Raw genomic sequence first — 25601 nt, forward strand, 5'->3', positions numbered from 1 at the left:
ACACACAAACATATACTTTTCTGCCTTCCTCTAGGGGAAAATAAAATAAGCTTCATGTCATGGACCACTTTATACAAGTGCTTAATGGGCTCATTCCTAGGAGTTTGATCTCAAGTGGGAAGGGGTATCTCTCTGAAAATAAGCATATGCACACTTTCAAGTTTAGACACAGATGGAATCCTCAAGACCCTAGGAAAAACTCAATAAACGTTGGTTGGTTGCCTCCAATTTCTATTCTCGTCATTCTTGGTAAGAGCCTTCTAACTCCTGTTTGAGGAACCACCATATTCTTCTATACTTAACGCTGGGCTTAGACTAGAGTTGCACCTACCCCCAACACCAAAGGTAGGATACCTGGACCTCTTGATTGGTTTGGGGATAGACAGATGCTCAGGACCAAGCTAGCCTAGCTCATCACACTGTGATATGTTCACCACAGGGGTTAACATAGGGTCATCTGTATTTGTCCAATCAGAGTGAACTTGGGGCTTTTCCTGGAAATTCTGATGCAGACTCTTCCCCTTGGATGGTATTGTGTGGTGATATGAGACTTGAAGCTGGTACAGTCATTTATACCCTTAAGAGAAGAGCCTAGGGTATCTCGAGGAGGCCCACGTGGAACTCTCAGAGGAGTCTGTAGAAAACGGTAGAGACACAAGCGAACCAGGGACCCTGATCCTGCTGGAGTCAGGAGCATTAAGCAGGGAGCAGACGGAACTGCTGTACCAAAGGGATCCCACCACACAGGGCCTCCAAACGATGGGACTGCTCTTTGAAGCTCCTCATCACCCTCATGTCCACAGTTGGGTGGGTGGGTGAGATTAGTGGGCAGATCTGGGCTGTGAGGTCACTTAGGGGCCCAAGATCTTCCTATCTTGTCCTGTCCCCCAACCGCCTACTGTCTTTACATTGCAAGGTAAAAGCGAGGTCACTGCCCTCCTGTCACACCCATGTTCCAGATGCAAGAAAAAAAAAAGAAAAGTAGAGGGCATGAACCTTATGTTAAAGCCCGCCAGGCTCCTCTGTCCATGGAATTCTCCAGGAAAAACTACTGGAGTGGGTTGCCTATTCCTGCTCCAGGGGGTCTTCCCTCCCACATTGCAGGCAGATTCTTTACCATCTGAGCCACCAGGGAAGCCCTACTTTAAGGCAGGGTTTATCAATTTTAGCCCTAATGATATTTAGGAGGTTGTGATTCTTTGCTGTTAAGAGCTGTTCTGTACATTGTAGGATGTTTAGCAGAATCCCTGACCTTGACCCACCCACTTGGGGGATGCCTGTATCGTCCCCCAAGTTATGAGAATCTAAAGTGTCTCCATTTTTGCAAAATGTTGTAAATTCATCCTCCAGACATTTTGCAAAATGTCTGGAGGATGAAATAGCTCCCCACTGAGAGCCACTGTTTCAAAGATATGCTATGGAGTTGAGATATATCACTTCCATTCACCTTCCAATAGCCAAAAGTTAGTTAGGTGGACCATACTGTGTTGTAAGAGAGGCTGGGAGAAATATTTCTAGCTGGGTGAAATGGTGCCTTAGTAAAATTAAGAGTTTATTGATGAAAAAGGAGTTACTGATGAAAGAGTTGGAGAAGGCAATGGCACCCTACTCCAGTACTCTTGACTGGAAAATCCCATGGACGGAGGAGCCTGGTAGGCTGAAGTCCATGGGGTCACACAGAGTCGGACATGACTGAGTGAATTCACTTTCACTTTTCACTTTCATGCATTGGAGAAGGAAATGGCAACCCACTCCAGTGTTCTTGCCTGGAGAATCCCAGGGATGGGGAAGCCTGGTGGGCTGCTGTCTATGGGGTCACACAGAGTTGGACACGACTGAAGTGACTTAGCAGCAGCAGCAGCAGATGAAAGAGTTATTGATGAAAAGGGAAGCAGAGGGAGTTCCCTGGCAGTCCAGTGGTTAGGACCATGCTTTCACTGCTATGGGCATGGGTTCAACCCCTGGTTGGGGAACTAACATCCCACAAGCCACATCACATGACCAAAAATAAATAAATAAACTTCATACATCTGTTTTAAAAAATGCAAAGTAAAAAAAAATTAGACAGTGGGATGAATGGAGAGAGTAAACATATATGCTGCTGCTGCTGCTAAGTCGCTTCAGTCATGTCCGACTCTGTGCGACTCCATAGACGGCAGCCCACTAGGCTCCCCCGTCCCTGGAGTCTCCAGGCAAGAACACTGGAGTGGGTTGCCATTTCCTTCTCCAATACATGAAAGTGAAAAGGGAAAGTCAAGTCGCTCAGTCGTGTCCGACTCTTAGCGACCCCATGGATTGCAGCCCACCAGGCTCCTCCGTCCATAGGATTTTCCAGGCAAGAGTACTGGAGTGGGGTGCCATTGCCTTCTCCAAACATATACAGTACCATATGTAAAATAGATTGCCAATGGGAGCTTGCTCTATGACCCAGGGAACTCAATCCAGGGCTCTGTGACCACCTAGAGGTGCGGGATCGGGAGGGAGGGGACATACATGTACCTATGGCTGATTCTAGAGGGAGGGGACATACACGTGATTCATGTTGCTGTATGGCAGAAATGAACACAATATTGTAAAGCAATTGTCCTTCAATTAAAAATAACTTTTTTAATTTAAAAAACTTAAAGAAGGGGGGAAAGGATTTAGGGGACAATTAATCTTTGCCACACAGTCTTACTTTTGGACTTTTCCATCATATAAGTCAATAAGCTACCTTTACAATTTACACCATTTTGAAATGAGTTTTCAGTCACTTGAAATTTGAGACCGTACTTGATAAATGTGCTACTTTCCTCTTCCAACATTGTGCGTTGAAATGTACTGAGCATTATCCACAGCAGAGGAAAAAGATAAAAGGAATGATACCTATAGTTACTGAGAAGCTGGGTACTGGCTCAGAAGGGATTGAACAAAACAGCTGAAATGAGGGTATTTCTTATCAAGTCTCTGGTTGAAATGGAAAGGCCATGGTTACAAGGGCCCACAGTCGCTGTAGTCGTTAAGAAAGAAGACAGTATAATTATGCAAAATTGTCAAGATGAGAACTGCAGGCGTCTTGCATTATTCCGCTTTGAACTGCTGCTTTCCAGTTCTCATTGTAAATGCAAAAAGCTTTTAGTGGCTCCTTTATATCTCACACAAAAGGATCATTGCTTACAGCCAGCTGTTTTCCAATTGTATTTCTATGAAGTTAGCATAATTTGACATTAGAACTGCCTGAAGGAAGAAGGGGGTGACCATGTTCATGGGCATTCGAGTATGGAGTAGTAATGGAAAGAGCCCCCTTCTTACAAGGAGACAGTCTCCTCAAAGTTCATCCTGAAGCCAGTAGTTCTGAATTCAAAACACATTTCCCCACAAAAACACTGTTTTTGTGTTACTGGGTTACTACAGAAGTCCTCCAATATCGAAAAGAAAGAGATGCATGCTTTGCAACAGTACAAAAGAAAATGCTGCCAGGCAAAGAAAGGTTTATCTGAAGGTTCTGACTGAGAAAATCATCAATAAAATCTTCAGGGAAGAGGTGACTTTTAAATCACATTTACAAGGGGAAGAGAAAGAAAGGGCATTCCAGGTTGAAGGACCGGCAGTTCAAAGACAGAGCATTTTCAATTCTCTGTGACAAAGAGTAAGTATCGACCAGGAGAGCAGCACAGGGTTTATGGAAGTCAGGATGGGGCTGTGAATGCCACGATCGAGTTTGGAATTCGTTTTACATTGCTGCTGCTGTTGTTGAGTTGCTCAGTCGTGTCCAACTCTTTGTGACCCCATGGACTGCAACACGCCAGGTCTCCCTGTCCTTTATTATCTCCTGGAGCTTGCTCAAACTCACGTCCATTGAGTCGGTGATGCCATCCAACCATCTCATCCTCTGTCATCCCCTTCTCCTCCTGCCTTCTATCTTTCACATGGAAAGATTTTCTGTCTTTAATGACTTTTTTACACTGGCAAGTCATTAAAGGGTTTTAATGAGAATCATTAAAATGGGATCAAATGCCCTTTTAACAATTATAGGAAGACTGGTCTGACATTGAAGTTACAGTAGCAAGAGAGATTAGATTTCTTACCTTTAGAGTATGGCAACATTTAGAAAGACAGAACCAACGAGAGTGACCAGATGAAGGCAAACGGGCAGCACCCAGTGGCCCAGCGTTCATGGGAGGTGGAGAAGGGATCAAAGATGGCTCCAGATCAGGCTGGACTCCTGACAAAAGAACAGGCCTACAGGGAGGTGAGGAGATCAGTAGGTGTCTGTCCCAAGGATCACAGAGCTGAGGTAGTTATAGTTATGACCTTATAGTACAGTGTGTGGGCTGCCCTTATGTTTCTGCAAAGTTCATCCAAGTTGTGTCCCTGTAATTGAAGGAAAACAATTTGCTGAATTTTATACTGAGTTTCAAAGTCTTCCTCAAAGGTTACTCTCTATCCTTTTTTGGGAATGTATCTCCACATGTTGAAACTGTGCCAGGGACACCAGTGTTGGTGAAAACATTGCATTCCAGTGCCAGACTCTGTGGCCAGAAGCTCTGTTTTACTGAGGTAGCAGTAATATTGAAAGCATAAGGTTGGACTGCAGGGTGTCTGAGCAAAGGAGTACAGAGAAAAAGCCTATGAAATGTGTGCTAAAATAATATCAAATGTGATTGAAATGAAAACATTTGTCCTTGAGAATCTTGGGGCAGATGAAGGGACAGGAGAAAATAAAGAAGGATCAGTAACGCTGGAGAAAAAGCAGAGGGAACCCAGGGAGAGTTTAGTGGGAAGACTGTCATTTTAGTTTGGAGAGAGACAGAAGATAGATGGATGGATGGATGGATAGTGAGTAGGTAGGTGGATAGGTAGGTAGGGCTGCTATGACAGAATACTACCGACTTGGTGGCTTAAACCACAGACATTCATTACTCACAGTCCTAGACACTTAAAGTGAGAGATCAGCGTGGTCAGGGTCTTAGGAAAGGCTCTCTTCCTGGTTAACAACTGCCCCCTCACTCTATCTTCATGTGGCATAGAGAAAGATCATGACTCTTCTTATAAGGCTCCACCCGCAAGACCTAACTACTTCCCAAAGACCCCACCTCTTAATACCATCACACTTAGGGGTTAGGATTTTAACATATAAATCTGGGGAGCACACACATTTAGTCCACAACAATGCCAGCTAAGGCGGTATCGAGAATTACCTGGCAGAGTGAGGGCTTCTAGAGTTTCTTCTGATTGCCATACCCAACCTCCCTATTTTCATCCCTTCCATAGACAAAGCCATCAAATCAACCAAGCCTTTGTAAAGCAAGGTGGATGGTAGGGAAATCTGGAACACAAGGAAATAGGGGCGTACATGTGTCAACACTCTTCTTACTCCCTGAGCAAAAGAGGATGGCAGATTCAGTGTGTCCAGGGTGGATCAGATGGAGATGAGTGGGATGGGAGGCGAAGTCTGAAGGACTATGTGTAGTGATAGCTCACTTCACCTAGAGCTAAATATTGGAGCATCAGGGCCAGATCAGACTACTAGGAATTTGTTGTTGGAATAAACCCTTCAGAAAGGAGACTCCTACCATTTAATGTGAAAATATATGTGAGAAGTCTTCCGCTCAAAATTAACACCTGAATAGGAACCATGAAAGACAAAGATTGGCCCCAGACCATAGGCTGTCTGCCCCACGAATCATATGAGAAGAGGCTTCCCAACTGGCAGAGAATGACCCTCCCACCTTCGGAGTTGCTCATAAGCTGAAACTGACCGAGTAATCACCTAACCAATCAAAGGAGGTCTTCATCCTCATCCCTGAAAATGGAAATGAGACACGAGCATTCATCTGGTCACCATCCTGGGATCCTCAACACTCCTTTCACCTGGCAGAGTCAGTACTTGCAAGCCTCCCGTCTACAAGGTGAGGTACAATAAGTGTCTTAGCAAATCCTCTCACTGAAACTTTAACATGATTTCCTATCCTTCGCTCTAGATTGGAAAGAGTGGAAAAAAGAATGCAGGAGTTTTGAGACTAGGTGGAAGCAGAAGAAAGAAATCAGACTATATTTTTTTCTCACAATGAAAAGCAATTCACAGAAAAATTATGAGTGGAGGTATAGACACTACCTCTCTCCAACAACCAATGGATATTACCGTATTTCCAACAACAAATCTCAAAGCTGAGGGCCTCCTTTTCTCTGTTTCCTCATTTCGAGCAGCATCAGGAAAGTAGATTCTCCATACATAATATGTCCAAGTATACCCACATTAGCTCAATATCTGGAAAGAAAGGTCCATATATCACAGTTTTGGCTCACACTATCCTAGAACCACAGTAATAAGACTGCAGGTAGAACTCTCCAGATCACCTTCTCAGCTCTGAGTCATTTGATGTCTTGACTTCAGGAACAGGAGGATGTGGAATATTGGATGTTGGGTTCATTTCCCATCACACACCTCAAGACCATCTCTGCAGGTAGAAAAGAAAGAAACTCCTTCTCTTTCATCTTATACAGGAGTAAATTCTTCAGTAATGAACCAGTTGCTCAGCATGGGTGTTCTTTCCAGAAATAAATCTGGCACTAGGGTTAGCTTGGTATGACTTTTTCCCATTTGCTAATGGTGGGCACCAGTTGTACAAAGTGATTTGGGGGAGGGTCTGACACACAGATGCTGACTTAGATGTCAGTCCTTTCACAACCCTATAATAAATATGAATAATTAATAAAATATGTGCCAAGTACATTCTGAAGAACTTTCAAAAGAGAAACTCAATTTAATCTTCACAATTCTCTGAGCAAGGTATGACCAGTCTCATCACTTTAAGGTGAAGGAACTATGGAATAAAGAGCTTAAATAACTTGCCCAAACTACACAGCTGGTAGCACAGCCAAGATTCAAGTTAGTTTAGCTCCAGGGTCTGTACTTACAAACAGGATGCTAACTTATTTCTCCAAATATCACACAGAGCAGCAGGTTCAGTGTCTGAAGACCTTGGTATACATTCTTGGGGGAAAAAAAATCAGCCTTTCTAAGCCTCAGTTTTTTCACTGGGATTGTTGTACGGATTAAAGGAGATTATATAATTTATCATATATATGTAATATGTTTATATATATGTTATGTATGTGTGTTACATATATGTTATGTATATTGTACATGTTTTATATGAAAGTGTTAGTCACTTAGTCGTGTCCAACTCTTTGAAACCCCATGGACTGTAGCCTGCCAGGATCTTCTGTCCATGGAATTCTCTAGGCAAGAATACTAGATTGGGTAGCCATTCCCTTCTGTTGGGGGTCTTCCCAACCCAGGAATCAAACCTGGGTCTCCTGCCCTGCAGGCAGATTCTTTACCATCTGAGCCACCAGGGAAGCCTGTACATATATCACCTTCACGCACTCTACAGATATAAAGGAAGATTATTATATTAAACCTTGCAATGGATCTTACTTTAAAAATTATTCTCAGCTAGCATTTCATTTTCACTAATTTTACCTAGAACCCTAAAACACCTGTACATAAATATTATCTTTTGATTTCATGCTATATGTTAACATTTTAATCAAAAAAAGCAAATTTTTGAAAGATTTTGCTTTGAATAACAGTGTAATAATTTTTAGGAGATTGGAAAGAATATCAGTTTTTTCCAAAATATTATTTTCTAGATCTATTTAAATTAAACTCTCATCCTCAAACCACGCTAGATAAACAACAGAATTATCTCTTCAATTTTGGTTGCTGTATTACTTTTCTGTTGCTACCAAGATAAACAATCACAAAGTTAATTTTAAAAACAATACTTGTTTATATAGCTCTGTAGAAGTCTGACACAGGTCTCACTTGACTAAAATCAAAGTGTCAGCAGAATTGTGTTCCTTTTAGGCAAGAATCCATTGCCTTTTCCAACTTTTTTTTTTTTTACCTTTTTATTTTGTCTTGGGGAATAACCAGTTAAGAATGCTGTGACACTGCCAGGTAAGTGGTGAAGGGGCTCAGCCAGACACACAAGTGTGTCCGTTCTCCCCCAGACTCCCCTCCCATCCAGGCTGCCACATAACATCGAGCAGAGTTTCACGTGCTGCACAGCAGGTCCCTGTTGGCTATCCATTTTAAATATGCAGTGTGTGCATGCCCAGCTTCTAGAGGTGACCTGCATTCTGTGGCTGGTGGCCCCTTTCCCCATCTCCAAAGCCAGCAGTGTGGTTTATCTCTGCACCCGTCTTCTATTGTTACATCTCTTTCTGACCACAACCAGAAAAGGGCCTCTGTTTTCTCACATGACTAGACTGGGTCCTCTTAGACAACCCTCTCATCTCAAGATCCTTAACCTTAATTACATTTGCAAAGTCTCTTTTGCTATATAAGGTGACATATTAACAAATTCCGAGGGTTAGGATATGGCTATCTTTTGAGGGAAATATCTCTCTGCCTTCTATAATTGTTTTTGTTAGGAACAAAAAAACTAAATTTTATATGAAAGAGGACTGTCAACATATAAAAGTTTGGGGGTGATTTTACTACAGTGTTCTAAAATTCTCCCAAGTTACAACAACTATTATGACAGAAGGAGGTAGAGTTCAGTTAGACTGATTTCAGACAAAAAGAGAGCCTGACAAATGGTGACTGAAGGTAGCGGTAGTGAGAACAAGACCAGATGATACACCTGAAAATCACCCAAAATGCGGCAATGAATCTGCACTCTTTGTAACTGCAGTTTATCGTTGGGCGGGAAGAACCTTCTTTCTAATGCTAGCTCATCATTTTCTAGCACTGAAAAGTTAGAAACATATACTATTAGAGACTAGATAGATATCAGAAAAGAGCTCTTCATTTCTACCACAGTTAGAAAAACAAAAAGATCCCACCCCCTTTTTAGGATAAATTAAACAAATAAAAAGCCAACTGTCCCAAGTCTTGCACCTGTTTCAATAGCAATAGGGATTATCGAAATGGTGTTGAAGGAGGGCTGTCAGTATTTAGATCATGAAGGGTTCCATGAGCACTTGTTCTGGGAACAGAATATAAGCAGTGTAGTCATAGACATATGGAGTTCCTGAGGACAGCAGCCCAACTTTGTAGCTTGCCTATCCCCCTGTGGTATTTACAGGCTTACAAAAACCTAATGGATATTTGGATGCCACGCATGGTATCTAGTAGTTGTACTCAAGAGCAATGGCAATGTTAGGGAGTCTCATTCAGTTCAGTTCAGTTCAGTTCAATTCAGTCACTCAGTCATGTCCGACTCTTTGCGACCCCATGAATCGCAGCACGCCAGGCCTCCCTATCCATCACCAACTCCCGGAGTTCACTCAGACTCACGTCCATCGAGTCAGTGATGCCATCCAGCCATCTCATCTTCTGTCGTCCCCTTCTCCTCCTGCCCCCAATCCCTCCCAGCATCAGAGTCTTTTCCAATGAGTCAACTCTTCGCATGAGGTGGCCAAAGTACTGGAGTTTCAGCTTAGCATCATTCCTTCCAAAGAACACTCAGGACTGATCTCCTTTAGAATGGACTGGTTGGATATCCTTGCAGTCCAAGGGACTCTCAGGAGTCTTCTCCAACACCACAGTTCAAAAGCACCAATTCTTTGGTGCTCAGCCTTCTTCACAGTCCAACTCTCACATCCATACATGACCACAGGAAAAACCATAGCCTTGACTAGACGGACCTTTGTTTGCAAAGTAATGTCTCTGCTTTTGAATATGCTATCTAGGTTGGTCATAACTTTCCTTCCAAGGATAAGCGTCTTTTAATTTCATAGCTGCAGTCATCATCTACAGTGATTTTGGAGCCCAAAAAAATAAAGTCGGACACTGTTTCCACTCTTTCCCCATCTATTTCCCATGAAGTGATGGGACCGGATGCCATGATCTTTGTTTTCTGAATGTTGAGCTTTAAGGCAACTTTTTCACTCTCTACTTTCCCTTTCATCAAGAGGCTTTTGAGTTCCTCTTCACTTTCTGCCATAAGGGTGGTGTCATCTGCATAGCTGAGGTTCTTGATATTTCTCCCAGCAATCTTGATTCCAGCTTGTGTTTCTTCCAGCCCAGCGTTTCTCATGATGTACTCTGCATAGAAGTTAAATAAGCAGGGTGACAATATACAGCCTTGATGGACTCCTTTTCCTATTTGGAACCAGTCTGTTGTTCCATGTCCAGTTCTAACTGTTGCTTCCTGACCTGCATACAAATTTCTCAGGAGGCAGATCAGGTGGTCTGGTATTCCCATCTCTTTCAGAATTTTCTATAGTTTATTGTGATCCACACAGTCAAAGGCTTTGGCATAGTCAAGAAAGCAGAAATAGATGTTTTTCTGGAATTCTCTTGCTTTTTCCATGATCCAACGGATGTTGGCAATTTGATCTCTGGTTCCTCTGCCTTTTCTAAAACCAGCTTGAACATCTGGAAGGTCACGGTTCACATATTGCTGAAGCCTGGCTTGGAGAATTTTGAGCATTACTTTAGTAACGTGTGAGATGAGTGCAACTGTGCGGTAGTTTGAGCATTCTTTGGCATTGCCTTTCTTTGGGATTGGAATGAAAACTGACCTTTTCCAGTCCTGTGGCCACTGCTGAGTTTTCCGAATTTGCTGGCATACTGAGTGCAGCACTTTCACAGCATCATCTTTCAGGATTTGAAATAGCTCAACTGGAATTCCATCTCCTCCACTAGCTTTGTTCGTAGTGATGCTTTCTAAGGCTCACTTGAATTCACATTCCAGGATGTCTGGCTCTAGGTCAGTGATCACACCATCGTGATTATCTGGGTCATGAAGATCTTTGTTGTACAGTTCTTCTGTGTATTCTTGCCATCTCTTCTTAATACCTTCTGCTTCTGTTAGGTCCATACCATTTCTGTCGTTTATCGAGCCCATCTTTGCATGAAATGTTCCCTTGGTATCTCTAATTTTCTTGAAGAGATCTCTAGTCTTTCCCATTCTGTTGTTTTCCTCTATTTCTTTGCTTTGATCGCTGAAGAAGGCTTTCTTATGCCTTCTTGCTATTCTTTGGAACTCTGCATTCAGATGCTTATATCTTTCCTTTTCTTCTTTGCTTTTCACTTCTCTTTTCACAGCTAATTGTAAGGCCTCCTCAGACAGCCATTTTGCTTTTTTGCATTTCTTTTCCATGGGGATGGTCTTGATCCCTAGGAGTCTCATTACTGCCTATTTTATCATTTCCATAAAATTATGTCTTGTCATGCAATGACCAGGATTTCTAAACCATTAAGAAACTAAACTGACAAGGATTTGCTTTGGGGACCAGTCCCTAAAACAGAGCAAATTTAAGTATGCAGAGTTCTACTTTACAGAAGAGGCGATCCTTACTATAAAAAGTGTGCGTGTCCTTAAAGCATGGGTGTGTCTCATAGTTACGTGGGTATATTTCCATTAAGAAGTCTCAGCCATACTTAGGGAGACAGGAGCAAGGTCTAGGTTCCCAAAGAAGTTGCTAGTGAACTAATCAAGAGATTAGGGCCATCTCCAAAGGGACCAGAATCCAGGGCAAGACTTCAACCAGAGGACATTTATGAAATCAAGCCAAAGAGTGGATGAAAATGAAGAAGAGTAGAGAAATTGGAGAATTAATGTAAGACTTTGGATGGCTGGACAAAGAAGATGCTCAAATGTGACCACCTTGGGTACATAAGCTGTTGGGCTTAGACAGTCAAGATTTAATCCAGGCACAAACATTGAAAAAGAGGACTTCTGACAACCTGTGGAGTGGGATAAAAGATTTGCAAACCATATGTCAGATAAGGGGCTAACATCCAAAATATATAAGAAACTCATACATCTCAACAGCAACAAAGAAAAGTAGAATTTTTTTTTTAATCCAATTAAAAACGGGCAGAGGTTAGAATGATATTTTTTCAGAGAAGATACACAAATTACCAACAGATCCAGGAAAAAATGGATGATTAGTGATGATTAGATCCAGTGCTAATCATCACTAATAATCAGGGCAATAAAAATCAAAGCCACACCTACTAGAATAGCTATCATCAGCAAGACAAGAAGTACAAGCACTCAAGATGTGAAGAAAAGGGGACCCTCATGCACTGCTGGTGGGAACATAAGTTGGTGCAGCCACTATGGAAAACAGTATGGAGTTTCCTCGAGATAAATTAAAAACAGAGATACCATATGATGCAGCAATTCCACTCCTGGGTATGCATCTGAAGTAAAGGAAATCACTATCTCAAAAAGATGTCTGCAGTCCCATGTCCGCTGCAGCATTACTCACAGTTGCCAAGACATGGAAGCAGCCTATATGTTTGTCAACTGATAAATGGATAATGAAAGTGTGATAGATATGACAGAGTATTATTCAGCCACACAAAGAAAAGACGACAACACGGATGGACTTCAAGGGCATTATGCTAAGAGAAATAGGTCAGAGAGAGAAAGACAAATGCTGTATTACCTCCCTTTTATGTGGATGTGGAATCTATTTTTTAAAAAGAAAGACTCCTAGAAGCAGAAAGTAGAATAGTGATTGCCAGGGCCTGAGGAGCCAGGGAAGTGAGGAGTTGTTGATCAAGGGGTACAAACTTCTAGTTACAAGATGAGTCAGTTCTGGGGATCCAATGGACGGCATGCTGACAATGTTGTGTTCTATACTTGAAAGTTGCTAATAAGATAGTAGAGCTTAAATGTTCTTACCACCAAAAAAAGTCATAATTATGTGAACTGACAGTTGTGTTAACTAACCTTATTGTGGTAATCACTTCTCATATGTACGTCAAGTCGTCACATTGTACACCTTAAACTTACACAATGTTATGTGTCAACTATATCTCAATAAATCTGGGAAGAAAAAAAGAGAAAAAGACCTTTGAGTTCCTGCCAGTCTTGGTTATGATTAAGCTGGGAATTTTGGCTATAAAGTAAGTGGTTTTGGTGCCTGTATCAGGAGGAATCTGCAAAGGCAAAGCCTCCCTCTGCCCATTCATACTGCCCCAAACCTGCTCCTGTTCCAGCCCTCTGGAGGGGTCATTAAGTTATAGAATACCTCTGAATTGGGGTGGGAATGGCAGATTCTGCTTTTGACAGTGTTACATCCCTGACCTCACCACCCCCCTCCCTCCCCCTTGCTTTCTTGATTCACAAACAGGAGGAAAGGCAAGCGGCATGGGGCTCTGCACGTACGGTTCCTTCTGGCTGGTTCAGATGACTGACTTCAGATGACTGACTCTTTCCTGTTACTCAGTTGTTAGCTCACACCTGGCCCCCTCAGTCAGTGAGAACCTAACTAATCAGTTTTTCTGAGTCACCTTGTTCTCCTGCAGGCGTTGGTCACATCAGAGATCATGTTGAAATCTGAAAGGATCTTGGTTTTTAATTTGCTTGCTCAAAAGGCAGATGCACAAGGAATTTGCTGGTCATTTACTGTGTTAAAGGAATAAACGTACAGTCACCATGCTTGTCTTGCAAAAGCCTGTGCCTTAGGTTGATGGAGTTTCCACACGTGAACATAGGAGCCATCAAAGCTGATTTGGGAGTGTTTAGTACCACGGTATTTTGTCAGTGCCAAGGTGCAACTGGAGGCTTGACCATCTTTATACAGTGTAAGGGGCTGCGATGGAGGAGACGGGCAGCTTGGTAGGCAAGCCAGGTCTCTGTACCAAAAATCAGCGTTGCCTGAGAGCAGCAGGCTTTTCTCATTTTCCTCTTCATTGGCAAGTATTCACAGTGGACTTTTTTTAACTGACCAACTATTTCGTTGACACACATGGTTTCTCATTTCTTGATCTGGCTTTTAAAGATATTCTTCATTTTGATTAAAATCTTAATTGCAAGCCCCTTGACTGGATGTAACATTAAAAACAAAGAACGCAGACTACACGTATTTAAGTAATCTGGGCTTTGGGGCAATGGGAAGACAGAGAAGTAAAGGTAAGGAGGCCCAGATTATTAGGCCCTAAATAAGTTCCACTTATTTATTCAACAAAAATTGAATACTTCTGGATACTGTTTAGTAAATTCAATTAGTGAGTACGGCAGACAAATTTTCTGTCCTTCAGAAGTTATGTTCTACTGGAGGATTGGAAGAGGGGTATAAAAACCACCTTCTCTGGTCTGCAGCTGTACATTCTAAAAGTACATGGGCATTAGAGTAGAATATCTGTGAAGTTTTTTTACAGCTCTCCATGTTCTGAAAGAAAGGAAAGAAATTTTGGAAGGCATGGCAGGGGAGTAAAATCATGATGATTTCTTCCTCTTTTTGTTTATCATTGCCCCCTGATATTTTTCTATAATGAACATGCATTGCCTATCAGACGGAAAAATGTTTCAGGAAACAGTAGATTTTATTATCAAACTTGGGCATTGGTTCTTGATAACCTGTAGGGGGGTCATTCATCTGTTAGTAATGCGAACCATCTTATCCATCCATTGTCTTACCTAGCAATGAGACTTGGGAAACTGCCAAGGGAATCTTTCCCCTGCTCCTTTTCTCATTACTTTTGGGGGTGCTACCAGCTTATTCGCTTTTCCTTGAACCCTTGAAGCTCTTTTCTACCTAGAAATGTTCTGGCACAGATCCTGGGTATCTCTCTCTCACACACACATGCACACTCAGACACACAGCCTCTTCTCGCCCTTCAGTATTCACATCTCACTGTCAGTGTTCCCTCTGCAGAAAGGTCTTACCTAAGTGATCTAACTATATGATTCCATTCTTCCCTCATCCTCACCATACCACCCCGGGAGTCTCTATCATACATCAATCTGCTCTTTTCTTCCAGAGCACTCTTCTCAAGTTATACTTTCACATGTATTTCTCTTCAAGTTCATTGTCTATTTCTCCCACAAGTCTGAAGTTCTATCCTGAAAACAGGGATAGTCTGGTTTGTTTACATCTATACCCCTAGGGCCTATTATTGTTTGAGCAAATGAGTAAGTGAAAGAACGAAACGGCTCCTTTGTCCTCTCTGTCAAGAATTTTATTCCATGCAGTGGTATACTGCAGCCGGTTTCTTGCCAGCTTACAAGAGCCAACTGCTAAATTTTCAGGAATTTACTAAGCCAGTTGTTAAACAGTTAGCTTGAAATTGGCCATGCTGAGAATATTTATACCATGAACATTAGCAAATGCTACATCAAGACTTTTTTTTTTTTTCCCAAAAAGGAGGTTTGCCAGCACACCACTGCTCTCATCTCCTAAATCCAACTACAAACATTGAGATATCATGACCAAAAATACATGGCCCATAGGTTACTTAAAATCTTTCAACAAGAAACACTTGAAATTTTTAAAAATACTAAACATATGCTACACAATTACTTTCCTATATGAAACACTTACTTTTTATAAACTCAATTATAATCTAAAATATGTGTCTCTGATCTCCTAAAGTTTTTGTTTCTATTTTTCAGATCCTTATGTGAAGATTCATCTGATGCAGAATGGCAAGAGGCTGAAGAAGAAAAAGACAACAATTAAAAAGAATACACTTAACCCCTACTACAATGAGTCATTCAGCTTTGAAGTACCCTTTGAGCAAATCCAGGTAATGTTAAACATATTTTGTCTTCCCCTTCGATTTCGTTTCTTCAGACCGCATAAATTAAACACACAGACCTTGTAAACTCTCAGTGCACATGTCTCTACTTGAACTGCCATCCTTACTCCACGCACATTAGATGCTCAAGCTACGTGAAGAGGGAAATGATGAAATACACAGCATAGGATACGCTGCTTCATCAGCAAAAGCAGCAGCATTCTGGTGAGCAGAAATAAAGTAGGAAAAAGAATACCAACAGAACAACTCTGCTAATTCAGAAAGTACATCCACAACAGTTAAAAGGTCAAGAAAAAATGAGCTTTAACTTTTGACTCTCAAGCCACAGTATTTCTCATTATCACCTCTTTGTAGCAAAAAATAAAAATAAAAAGTGAGAAAAGAAATATCTTGGTTGATGCTAGATATGCAGCATAATTAATCTTTTACCAGTAGAAAAATTAGGTCAAGTTGTATTTTCAATTGTTTAAATTCAGATTCCTGTTTCTGAGTTGGAATGGATAGTTATTTTTGTAAAGAAGGAACCTTAATTTGCTAGATAATATTTATTATGATTGGAAGTATTCTATTAAAAGACCTTGCAGTTAATAGGTTCAAAATAGGATCTACATGTAGCCACAGAGATAGCATATAATCTTACTACTTAGGGCTTCCCTTGTGGCTCAGCTGGTAAAGAACCTGCCTGCAATGCGGCAGACCTGGGTTCGATCCCTGGGTTGGAAAGATCCTCTGGAGAAGGCAAAGGCTACCCACTCCAGTATCCTGGTTTAGAGACTTCCATGGACTGCATAGTCCATGGGGTCACATAGAGTCGGACACAACTGAGCAACTTTCACTTTCACTTATTACTTAGCAATTCTTAAATATGCTTAGGTTTTCTTATCTCATAGTCCATAGTTAGGCTATTGGATCCAAAGTTCACATCCACTAATTATAGGCTATTTTTACTAACTTTTAATGGGTGGCAGAGAGTCAAATTGGTTAAAGCCACACTATTTTTAAACTTTATAAAATATTTGATGTGGGTCTATCTTTTCAGTCCTATGGAAATTTGCTCGTGACTTGAAGGAAAGATGAAGGGTGGGCAATTAAAAACTACAGCATGGAACTTTCTACAGGTTCAGAATCACAAAAGTCAGCAAACAGTCTTCAGTTGCATATTTTTACTTTTAATCCATTCTTAAAATACAGTACTTTAAGAATGAATCACTCTTTTATTCCATGAAGAAAGTTAATATAATAGCCACATTTATTGTATACTTATTTTGTACATAGGCCCAAGGTACATACTCATGCACTTTACCTGCATAAGCTCATTTAATCCTTATGCTGTGAAAGAAGCACCATTATTACCCCAGTTTTATATACATATAAGGAAACTGGGGGCTTGCCTGGTGGTCCAGGGGCTAAGAATCCAACTGCCAATGCAGGGGACACAGGGTCGATCCCTGGTGCAGGACGATTCTACATGCCACAGGGCAACTAAGCCCATGAGCTGCCGCTACTGAAGCCGCACGCTTGAGTCCATTCCCCGGGACAAGAGCAGCCACTGCAATGAGACGCCCTCGCACCACAACCAGCGAGCAGCCCCCGCTTGCCAGAACTAGGGAAAGCCGGCACGTGGCAGCGAGGACTCAGCACAGCCAATAAAGAAATAGTTAAACAAGAAAAGGAAACTGAGGCTCGTGTGTAAAACAGGAATAATAACAGAACCCAGGCGAAGCAAGAAGCATGTAGAAGCATCTGGAACAGTGTTAAGCACATGCGAACACTCAGGATATGGTTCCCACCATTATTATTCACAATACTAATATTCCCTTCTCTTCAAATTAGCATTTTATTAGAAAATGGATCTAATGCTCCAACAGAACTCTGTAAGGATGGGAATATCGGTGTTGTCCAGTCCGGTAGCCACCAGCCATAGGTGGGCCGTGAGCACCTTAGCCACTAGTGTAACAGGGGACTTCGATTTTAATTTATTTAAATTTAATCAGCTACCTGTCGGGGAGGAAACGGCAACCCTTCCAGTATTCTTGCCTGGAGAATCCCATGGACGGAGGAGCCTGGCAGGCCATGGTCCGTAGGGTCGCAGAGAGTCGGAAACGACTGAAGCGACTAAGCAAGTGCCTGTGGCTAGAAGCTACTGTATAATATAGGCCAGTTTTTTAACTGCCAATAATCCCACCATCCTCACATCAGTTCACAGTTTTCATATAACCTTTCTTATATATATTTCCGCATGTCAGCAGATTGTGGCAACCCACTCCAGTGTTCTTGCCTAGAGAATCCCAGGGACGGGGAAGCCTGGTGGGCTGCCATCTATGGGGTCGCACGAGTCGGACACGACTGAAGCGACTTAGCAGCAGAAGCAGCAGATTGTACACACTTACTTACTTTCCATAGCTGTTCTACAAGTAAATGACATTGCAGAAGATTCCCTGTCCCCAGTCACTTGTTAACTAGTCTGAACCAGTGAGCTCACTGCTTTGGACCCACTGGCAAATTAAGACATCCAAAATTTCTCTGACAATTTATTTTGCAGTATTTATTTGATGAACTCTTTTTTTTTTTTTTTTTTTTTAGTTCTGAGACATTAGTCCTATGGAAATTAACACCTCCTGGCATTTTGTGCTTTAATTCCACAAAACTATTTAAGGCAGGACATTGCAATAAAAAATCCGATTGTAAATCTATTCCTTTGAGCTATAATTCTATACATTAAAAGAAAAAATACATGTCCCTTTTCAGCTATAAATTTCAGCAAATGCAAACGTATTGAAAAATGAAGCACATTAGAAACAAGATGTGTGCTGGGTTTCTGGGGCAGCCTTTCAGAGAAGATAACATTTTGTCAGGACAGAGAGAGCCTGATACAGAGTCCATGAGGCATGAAAATAATGAGCATGCCTTTGACTGTATCCTGTCTTCTCCGTTCTTTGAGTCAATTTGCTCTTTTTTCTCATTTTTCCCCCAAGAGGCTGCTTACCTAAGCTTTGCACTTCCCAAGAGAAAATAATTGAGCATTTAACATGCTGTGATAGGGACTTAGGTTTCATTTATCCTGAGGTTATAAGACTGTCTTTCTGCCTCTATCTACATGAAACATGAAAGAAGCAAAATATACTGATTCCCCAAATGACAGGAAAATGTAGCAAACCATCCCTCTACTCCCCAAAAATGTATATGCTACATACACAGCTGGAAAGTCCCTTATAAGGATATTTTGTCCTGGTTGCTACTAATCAATACGTTCCTGCTGCTGCTGCTGCTGCTAAGTCGCTTCAGTCGTGTCCGACTCTGTGCGACCCCATAGACGGAAGCCCACCAGGCTCCCCCGTCCCTGGGATTCTCCAGGCAAGAACACTGGAGTGGGTTGCCATTTCCTTCTCCACAATACGTTTCTAGGTGAAACCAAAACTCACTCCAACTATTCACTCCAACCTCCAAAACCCTTGTTCCCTTTGTCCACGATGCCCCTAGTGCCTCTGCCCCCAGATGGCATCCAGATAAGTCACTTGGGAGAAGTGCTCAGGACCACCATGACGCTGTTCTTGGTCCCAAATGCCATCCAGTAAATAGGTCTTTCTCTTGGTAATGGAATCAATCCACGGCTGCACAAAATGGAAATTTGCTTCCTTTACTGCCCGTGTGGTGCATTCTACATTCTCAATTCCACTTTCAGAAGTGATCATTCTTCTCTGATCTGAAGCTTTGTGTGGGTGCCTCTCTCAGGATGTTCGTACAGAACGCAATCCTCAGACAATAGAGCAGTAAAGGGCCACAGCTGGGCAGGATCTTCATTTGGCCCTGGCTTCCATCGTTACATTTTCTGCTTCTTTTGACTCTGGCCACCAAAAGTTATAAATTTCACTTAACTCTAAATTTGTCCTTTTCCTGCCTCAACTCGAGATGAGGCCCTCTTCCATTGCACCGAACCCAGTGGAGTCCCGAGAGGCCCCTCCCTACCCAACGGTATCCCTGACTTCTCAGAGGCACCCTGAGAAGCTCCGTGAGGTCACCGGCACAAGTCGAGGGAACCCAGGGTTTCCTGCCGCAACCCGAGAAAGACCTCGAGAGTCCTTCTTCAACGCGTCTTGAGGCCCGATTTTCCCTTGGTTTCTAGGTTGGAACCATTGCCTATTTTGACTAAGCAAATCAGTTACTTAGAAAGAACTAAAATGTACTTTTAGAAAGCGTTTCTTTCATGTCAAATTGGCCTAGATTTTCTTTGACCAGTTAAAAAAGTAAGGCATTAAATACGCCATCACAATATTTCTCAGCCATTAAAAAGAAGGAAATAATGCCATTTAAAAAAAAGGAAATAATGCCATTTGTAATAACGGGAGGGACCTAGAGTGTCATGCTGAATACAGTAAGTCACACGCAAAAGGAGAAATATCATATGACATCCCTTCTATGTGGAATCTAAAAAGAAATGATACAAACGAACTTGCCAAACAGAAAGAAACAGACTTAGAAAACAAACTTAGGGTTTCCAGGGGGAAGGGATAATCAGGGACTTTGGGAAGGTCATGAACACACAGCCATATTCAAAATGGATAACCAACAAGGACCTACTGTATAGCACATGGAACTCTGCTCAGTGTTATGTGCCAACCTGGATGGGAGGGGGGTTTAGAGGAGAATGGATACATTTGTATGTATGGCTGAGTCCCTTTGCTACTCACCTGAAACTATCACAGCATTGTTAATAGGCTATACCCCAGTGCAAAATAATAAGTTTAAAGCTTGGAAAAAATAAAATAAACCCTCACAACCTAATGGAATCACTGGAGTAAATCTTGTCAGCTTAAAGGGTTATTTCCATCTGATGTCAATGCTGGATACACAGTTACTTCGTTTTTACTGAGAGAATTTATGAATGAGAAAAAATATAGTTAATTACTACTTATTGAAGACTTTCCCTCTATTGTCACACTTTATACTCACAATAATCATCGATTAGCTGAAATTCTACAGTGGTTTTAAATTAAACTATGCTGGCTCTTCCCACCTGAAATAGGACTGCAGTATATGGTTGCTTTGAAAACTGTAACCCCCCCAAAAAAAATGATCTGAGTATTAATGTCAGAAATTTTGTTGATAAAACAATGGAAACAAATGGATTTAACAGTGAACACAAGTTGACATGGGCGGCATGGCATGGTATTTTACAAGATGAACTCCAGAAACATATAAGAAATGAACACTCATTTCTTATATGACTTCAGGCAGGTGATTTAACTCCTCTGAGCTTTAGCATCTTATCTGCATGACAGCAGTTAACAGGATCTAATGTAACTGAGCAGTTCACATGAAAGTCTTAGAACTGTGCCAAAAGAAACATTTATTAAGTATTTTGAAGATGCTGATGATGTAATAATGACAAGAAGGACTGGACTTTCAGCCTTGTCCTGGTACTTTCAGATTGGTTCTTCTTATCTCCCAATTGCTTGGATCTCAAAGAAGCTTGGTGGTAGGACTGTACCTCTAGAGCTGGATGATTAATGCTTATTTTGTGTCCTCTCTCAGAAAGTGCAAGTGGTGGTAACTGTTTTGGACTATGACAAGATTGGCAAGAACGATGCCATCGGCAAAGTGTTCGTGGGCTACAACAGCACCGGGGCGGAGCTGCGACACTGGTCAGACATGCTGGCTAACCCCCGGCGCCCCATCGCCCAGTGGCACACCCTGCAGGTAGAGGAGGAGGTTGACGCCATGCTGGCAGTCAAGAAGTAAGGGGAGAAGAAGCCTTTCTGTGTTTGCCCACATAGTGCTCTTTAGCCAGTATCTGTAAATACCTCAGTAATATGGGTCCTTTCGTTTTTCCAGCCATGCATTCCTAACACAATTCAGTGGTACTTCAAATCCTGTTTTAATTTGCACAAATTTAAATGTAGAGAGCCCCAAAGCCCTTCATCATACCACTGCCCTCCAAATCTACTCTTCTTTTAAGCAATATGATGTGTAGATAGAGCATGATGGAAATTCTTTATTGTATCACACCGTTGTACATATCAGTATGCTAAAGATTTATTTCTAGTTTGTGTATTTGTATGTTGTAAGCGTTTCCTAATCTGTGTATATCTAGATGTTTTTAATAAGATGTTCTATTTTAAACTACGTAAATTGACTGAGATATAGGAGAGCTGATAATATATTATACGGTAAATAGAGTATCATCTGCATTCCAGCAATCTCAACTTGTAAGGCACTAGTACAGTGAAGCTGACATCTTAAAGGACAACTTAAACCTGAGCTTCTATTGAATCCTATGAGCACCAAGATACGCTTGCACCACAGATTTGGTGGGTGAATCCAATTTTGTAGAATTTCTTCACAGGCAAACTAGCATGATCTGAGCAGCATCCAGCCTGACCTCCAGGAAGCACAGCCACAAACAGAATAGTATCCGTCTGTGCATATCTACAGAGCTTAAGTCAGAGCTTCACTCTGACATTCGCAGAAGCAACTGACCAGTGGTTGATGATTCCATGTTACTGCACATAGAGTAACGACTTGATGGTATTCCGTGTGTGCGTGTGTTTGTGTGTGTGTGTGTGTGTACACACCCGCATTTATCTAGGGATGGGAGGGGTGGGAAGAAGCAGAGGAGAGAAGTCGGCATTTCGAAATGTTGCCTGACTATTCAAGAAGAAAAGTAGCTCTCCGTCTCACCTTCATACACAACGTGCACCCTGTGAATTCCGTTCCAGCTGTCACACCTACAATGATTCCAAAGGTTTGCACATCGACTTCATAACAAAATATTTTATTATACCGGATTAGAAGGAATGCAGAGTATTTTTAACACAGCAATCTGTGCTTAGGACACAAAATTACTTGGTGGTAAACAGACAGTATTGTAATCCCATCAAAAGAGGAAGGAAATAACTAGCCATAGTTTTGAATGCACCTCCATTAAAGCCAAAACAGACAGTTAGCTAGTGATCTTTTTATATGCTCTTTTTACGTAAATAAGTTTTAATTTGTCCTTTAAAATAAAAAAAAAAGGTGAAACACAACCAAGAACAAGTTCTAGTAAACTGAAGCAACCTCTTATGTATACTAGATGCTTGATTTAGGAGGAGTTTTTACATGTTTTCAATGTTATTATGTAGTAAATGGCACTATTATGAAGCTACTAGTCATTCCATAAGAGTCTTAAAGGACTGCTCTGTGTAACACTGTGACTGCCGTGTGTGCTTAGACACGTAACGTAGTTTCCTCAGTGGATAGCACTCAATCTATTCCTTAGTGATATTGTAACAATACTGCCATTCCCTCCTACTGCACTGCCCAAGGTGTGTGTAGCACAAACAGTTCTCATTACAAAGGACCAACTCAGCACCGAAAAGCTATGCATAGGACAAGAACGATAGAAAGCACGAGGTGGACCACACAGCATTTTGTCAAGCACTGTGCAATATATCATATTTATCCCCACTGCAGCAGACCACCACTTAGCCGAAGGGCAGCCTCTGATCTCCACTGCACCTAGCCTTTGCTCCCACCAACCTCTGTGGTTCCTTCTCACTCCCAGGCCAGAGAAGGAATGCTCTGAAGGGAAAGTCCGTCTTCAAAAATACCAAAACAAAATGGAAGGAAGCTAAGCATTAGCCTCACGTTCAGGCTTTTGGATTTTGCCATGGTTCTTAAAACCTCAAAGAGAATTCAAAAAAGGCTAATGGAAAGCTTCAATCGTAGGGCTGGCTGTTTCCTGAGAGAACTAGAATTCCTGTCTAGTTCTTTCCTTATCAAAGCAGAGGCCAGCCCTTTGGCCTTTCAGCCCAGTTGTAGCAGAGTCCTGGACTGGGATAAACCTGAAGGACGAAGGGAGAATAAGACCTCTCCCTTCTGTGGATGCTCCACACTTTTTTCAGAAAGTAGACAGTAGAAAATGCACAAGTCCTGATGTGAGATTAAACATCTGCTTTAAAAAAAAGATTCAAATGAAACTCCTTCCGATTTAAAAGATAAGCCCCTACTAAAGCGAGGGAGTTGACTTTTTTAAGTTCCTTGAATATCAGAAATTGACATTTGAGTTCACTGTATTCAGCTTTAAGTTGTTCGCACCGAAACACACATTTTGAAACAAGCAGGTTCGAGTTGCCAAGTACACATCATTTCTTGCATTAAAGCACGACTAATGCGTTCTCTTGCAACACTGCCAGACATGGGACACTGTCACCATAGAATCAGCTGGTACTACATCTGTCACAAGTCAGTGACCGAACCTGCTGCAAGACTGAGATTCATCCTCCAGTAAGCCACATGCACCCTTCTGACAGAGCTGTGTAAAGTATTAGAATCTGATGCTCTAGAATGAGCCTAGTTGCCTTCGTGTATATTTACTGCCTGCTTGAGTGCTTCTCTGTGTGGATTTTCCCTGTATCTTGTAGAAATGTTGGGGTGTTTTCTTCTGCCATATGGCTCGTGGCCTGCGAGCCAACTACTTTAGCTGTATTTTACCTTCATTTTTGATGAGGTGGTTTAAATTTTGTTTCATTTCGTGTAGTGAATTCCACAGTAGTTTTCTGACTGTTGTTTAAAAATGACTTAACATATTACACAGGTATTCAATAAAAATGTTTTATTTCCTGTTGATGTTGCCGCCTTTCAACTCTTTTTCTTACCTGACCCTGGTAGGGAGTCCATGGCCTACTGACTTTGGGGCCAGCTGGAAACACAGGCAGCTAAACAAAAGCTTGCCCTGAATGCCAGCCCCTGTGTCTATGACGACAGAATGGCTGGAGAGGGAAAACTGCCCAGAGAGCATTCGGCCGTTCCTGCCCAGTGTTCCTGGGCAGTGTCATTCTCAACACGTGTTTCTCTGCTCCTATTTATCATCAGTTCACCAGGTACACTTTCTCGCTCCCTGCTTTGCCCAAAATGTGTCCTTCTTTTATACTCTAGAGCCCAAGTCCCATAAGCCTCTCCAGAATGGGACAAAATAAAAAGAAGATATTTTAAAACCCAAAGGAGAGCAGGACACATTAAATTCCCTGCTCATTGCAATTACCAGGTAAAACAAGTAAATCTCTCTCCTTCACTAAATTCAATATTTATCAGGTGCCTGCTGTGTACTGTGTTTCTCCTGGGTGATGCAGAGACAACAAATGATGTCATAAGGTTCACTTGGTCCCAGTCTCAGGCAGACATGCAAATATGCTATCCCAAGGGACTTCCCTGGTTGGCCAACAGTTAAGAATCTGCCTTGCAATGCAGGCGACTCAGGTTGAAGGTACCACATGCCTCAGGGTAACCAAGCCTACAGGCACAACTAGAGAGCCAGAGCCTCACATCAGGCAACACAGATCCCTCATGTCTCAACCAAGACACAAGGCAGACAAATAAATATGTTTATTTGTCTCAAGACGCTGTGACATGCACGGAGTCCCTGAGAACTCTCACCAGCCCCATCCTAGTGGACTCCCTGGTGGGCCATCGCCACTCCCCTTCAGCCTGTAGAATCTGCTAGAAGCACTGTCTGCTGACAGCTCACAGCCGAGTCCCGGTGCCCTCCACCAGGAAGCCTGCCTTACCTGAGGTCACGCATCCTCCCAGGGGCAGCTCACATTCCGTGACCTGGTGACTTAACCAACACAGGTTTCCTTTCTCACAGTTTTGGAGGTAGACGGCTGAGACCAAGGTGCTTCGTCCGAGATCTCTCTCCTTGGCTTGTAGGTGGCATCCTGTCCCTGTGTCTTCAATGGACTTCCTGCTACGTGTGTCTGTGTCCTAACTTCTTATAAGGACATGGGTCATGTTGAATTAGGGTCCACCCTGATGACCTCACTTATACTTAATTACTTCTTCAAGCACCCTCTCTCCAGACACATTCTGAGGTATTGGGGCACTCGGACTTCAATACAGAAATTGGGGGTGGGCACAATTGAGCCCATCACACCACCCCTAAGGCTGGAAACACGAAATGGAGATGTTAACATAGCCCGTAACTGTAGAGGAGGGGCCAGGCCCCGTGGGAATTACTATGGAAACACTACAGGGTCTCAAGTGCTGGGGTTGTGACCCACAAAGAGGCTCTGCATTGGAGCCTAGAGCTGCCAGAAGATCGGGTCCTGTATTGGCTCATTCGTGC

General features: G+C 42.2%; 1 protein-coding gene across 5 annotated transcripts in view; it reads left to right on the plus strand.

Moving 5' to 3' along the window:
* SYT1 (synaptotagmin 1) overlaps nucleotides 1–24106 on the plus strand; it is a 615410-nt gene extending 591304 nt beyond the window's left edge. For all 5 annotated transcript variants that reach the window (XM_086398826.1, XM_086398831.1, XM_086398827.1 and 2 more), the window contains 2 exons: nucleotides 15354–15487; nucleotides 21032–24106. In XM_086398826.1, the coding sequence (XP_086254952.1) occupies nucleotides 15354–15487; nucleotides 21032–21238 (341 nt within the window). In that variant the 3' untranslated portion in view covers nucleotides 21239–24106. The remainder of the gene's footprint in view (nucleotides 1–15353; nucleotides 15488–21031) is intronic.
* The last annotated feature ends 1495 nt before the right edge of the window (nucleotides 24107–25601 follow it).

The sequence above is a fragment of the Bos grunniens genome, chromosome 5 (genome assembly GCF_055505025.1).
Source record: "Bos grunniens cultivar Pamir isolate PY7600 chromosome 5, Bosgru_T2T1.0, whole genome shotgun sequence".
Taxonomy (NCBI): domain Eukaryota; kingdom Metazoa; phylum Chordata; class Mammalia; order Artiodactyla; family Bovidae; genus Bos; species Bos grunniens.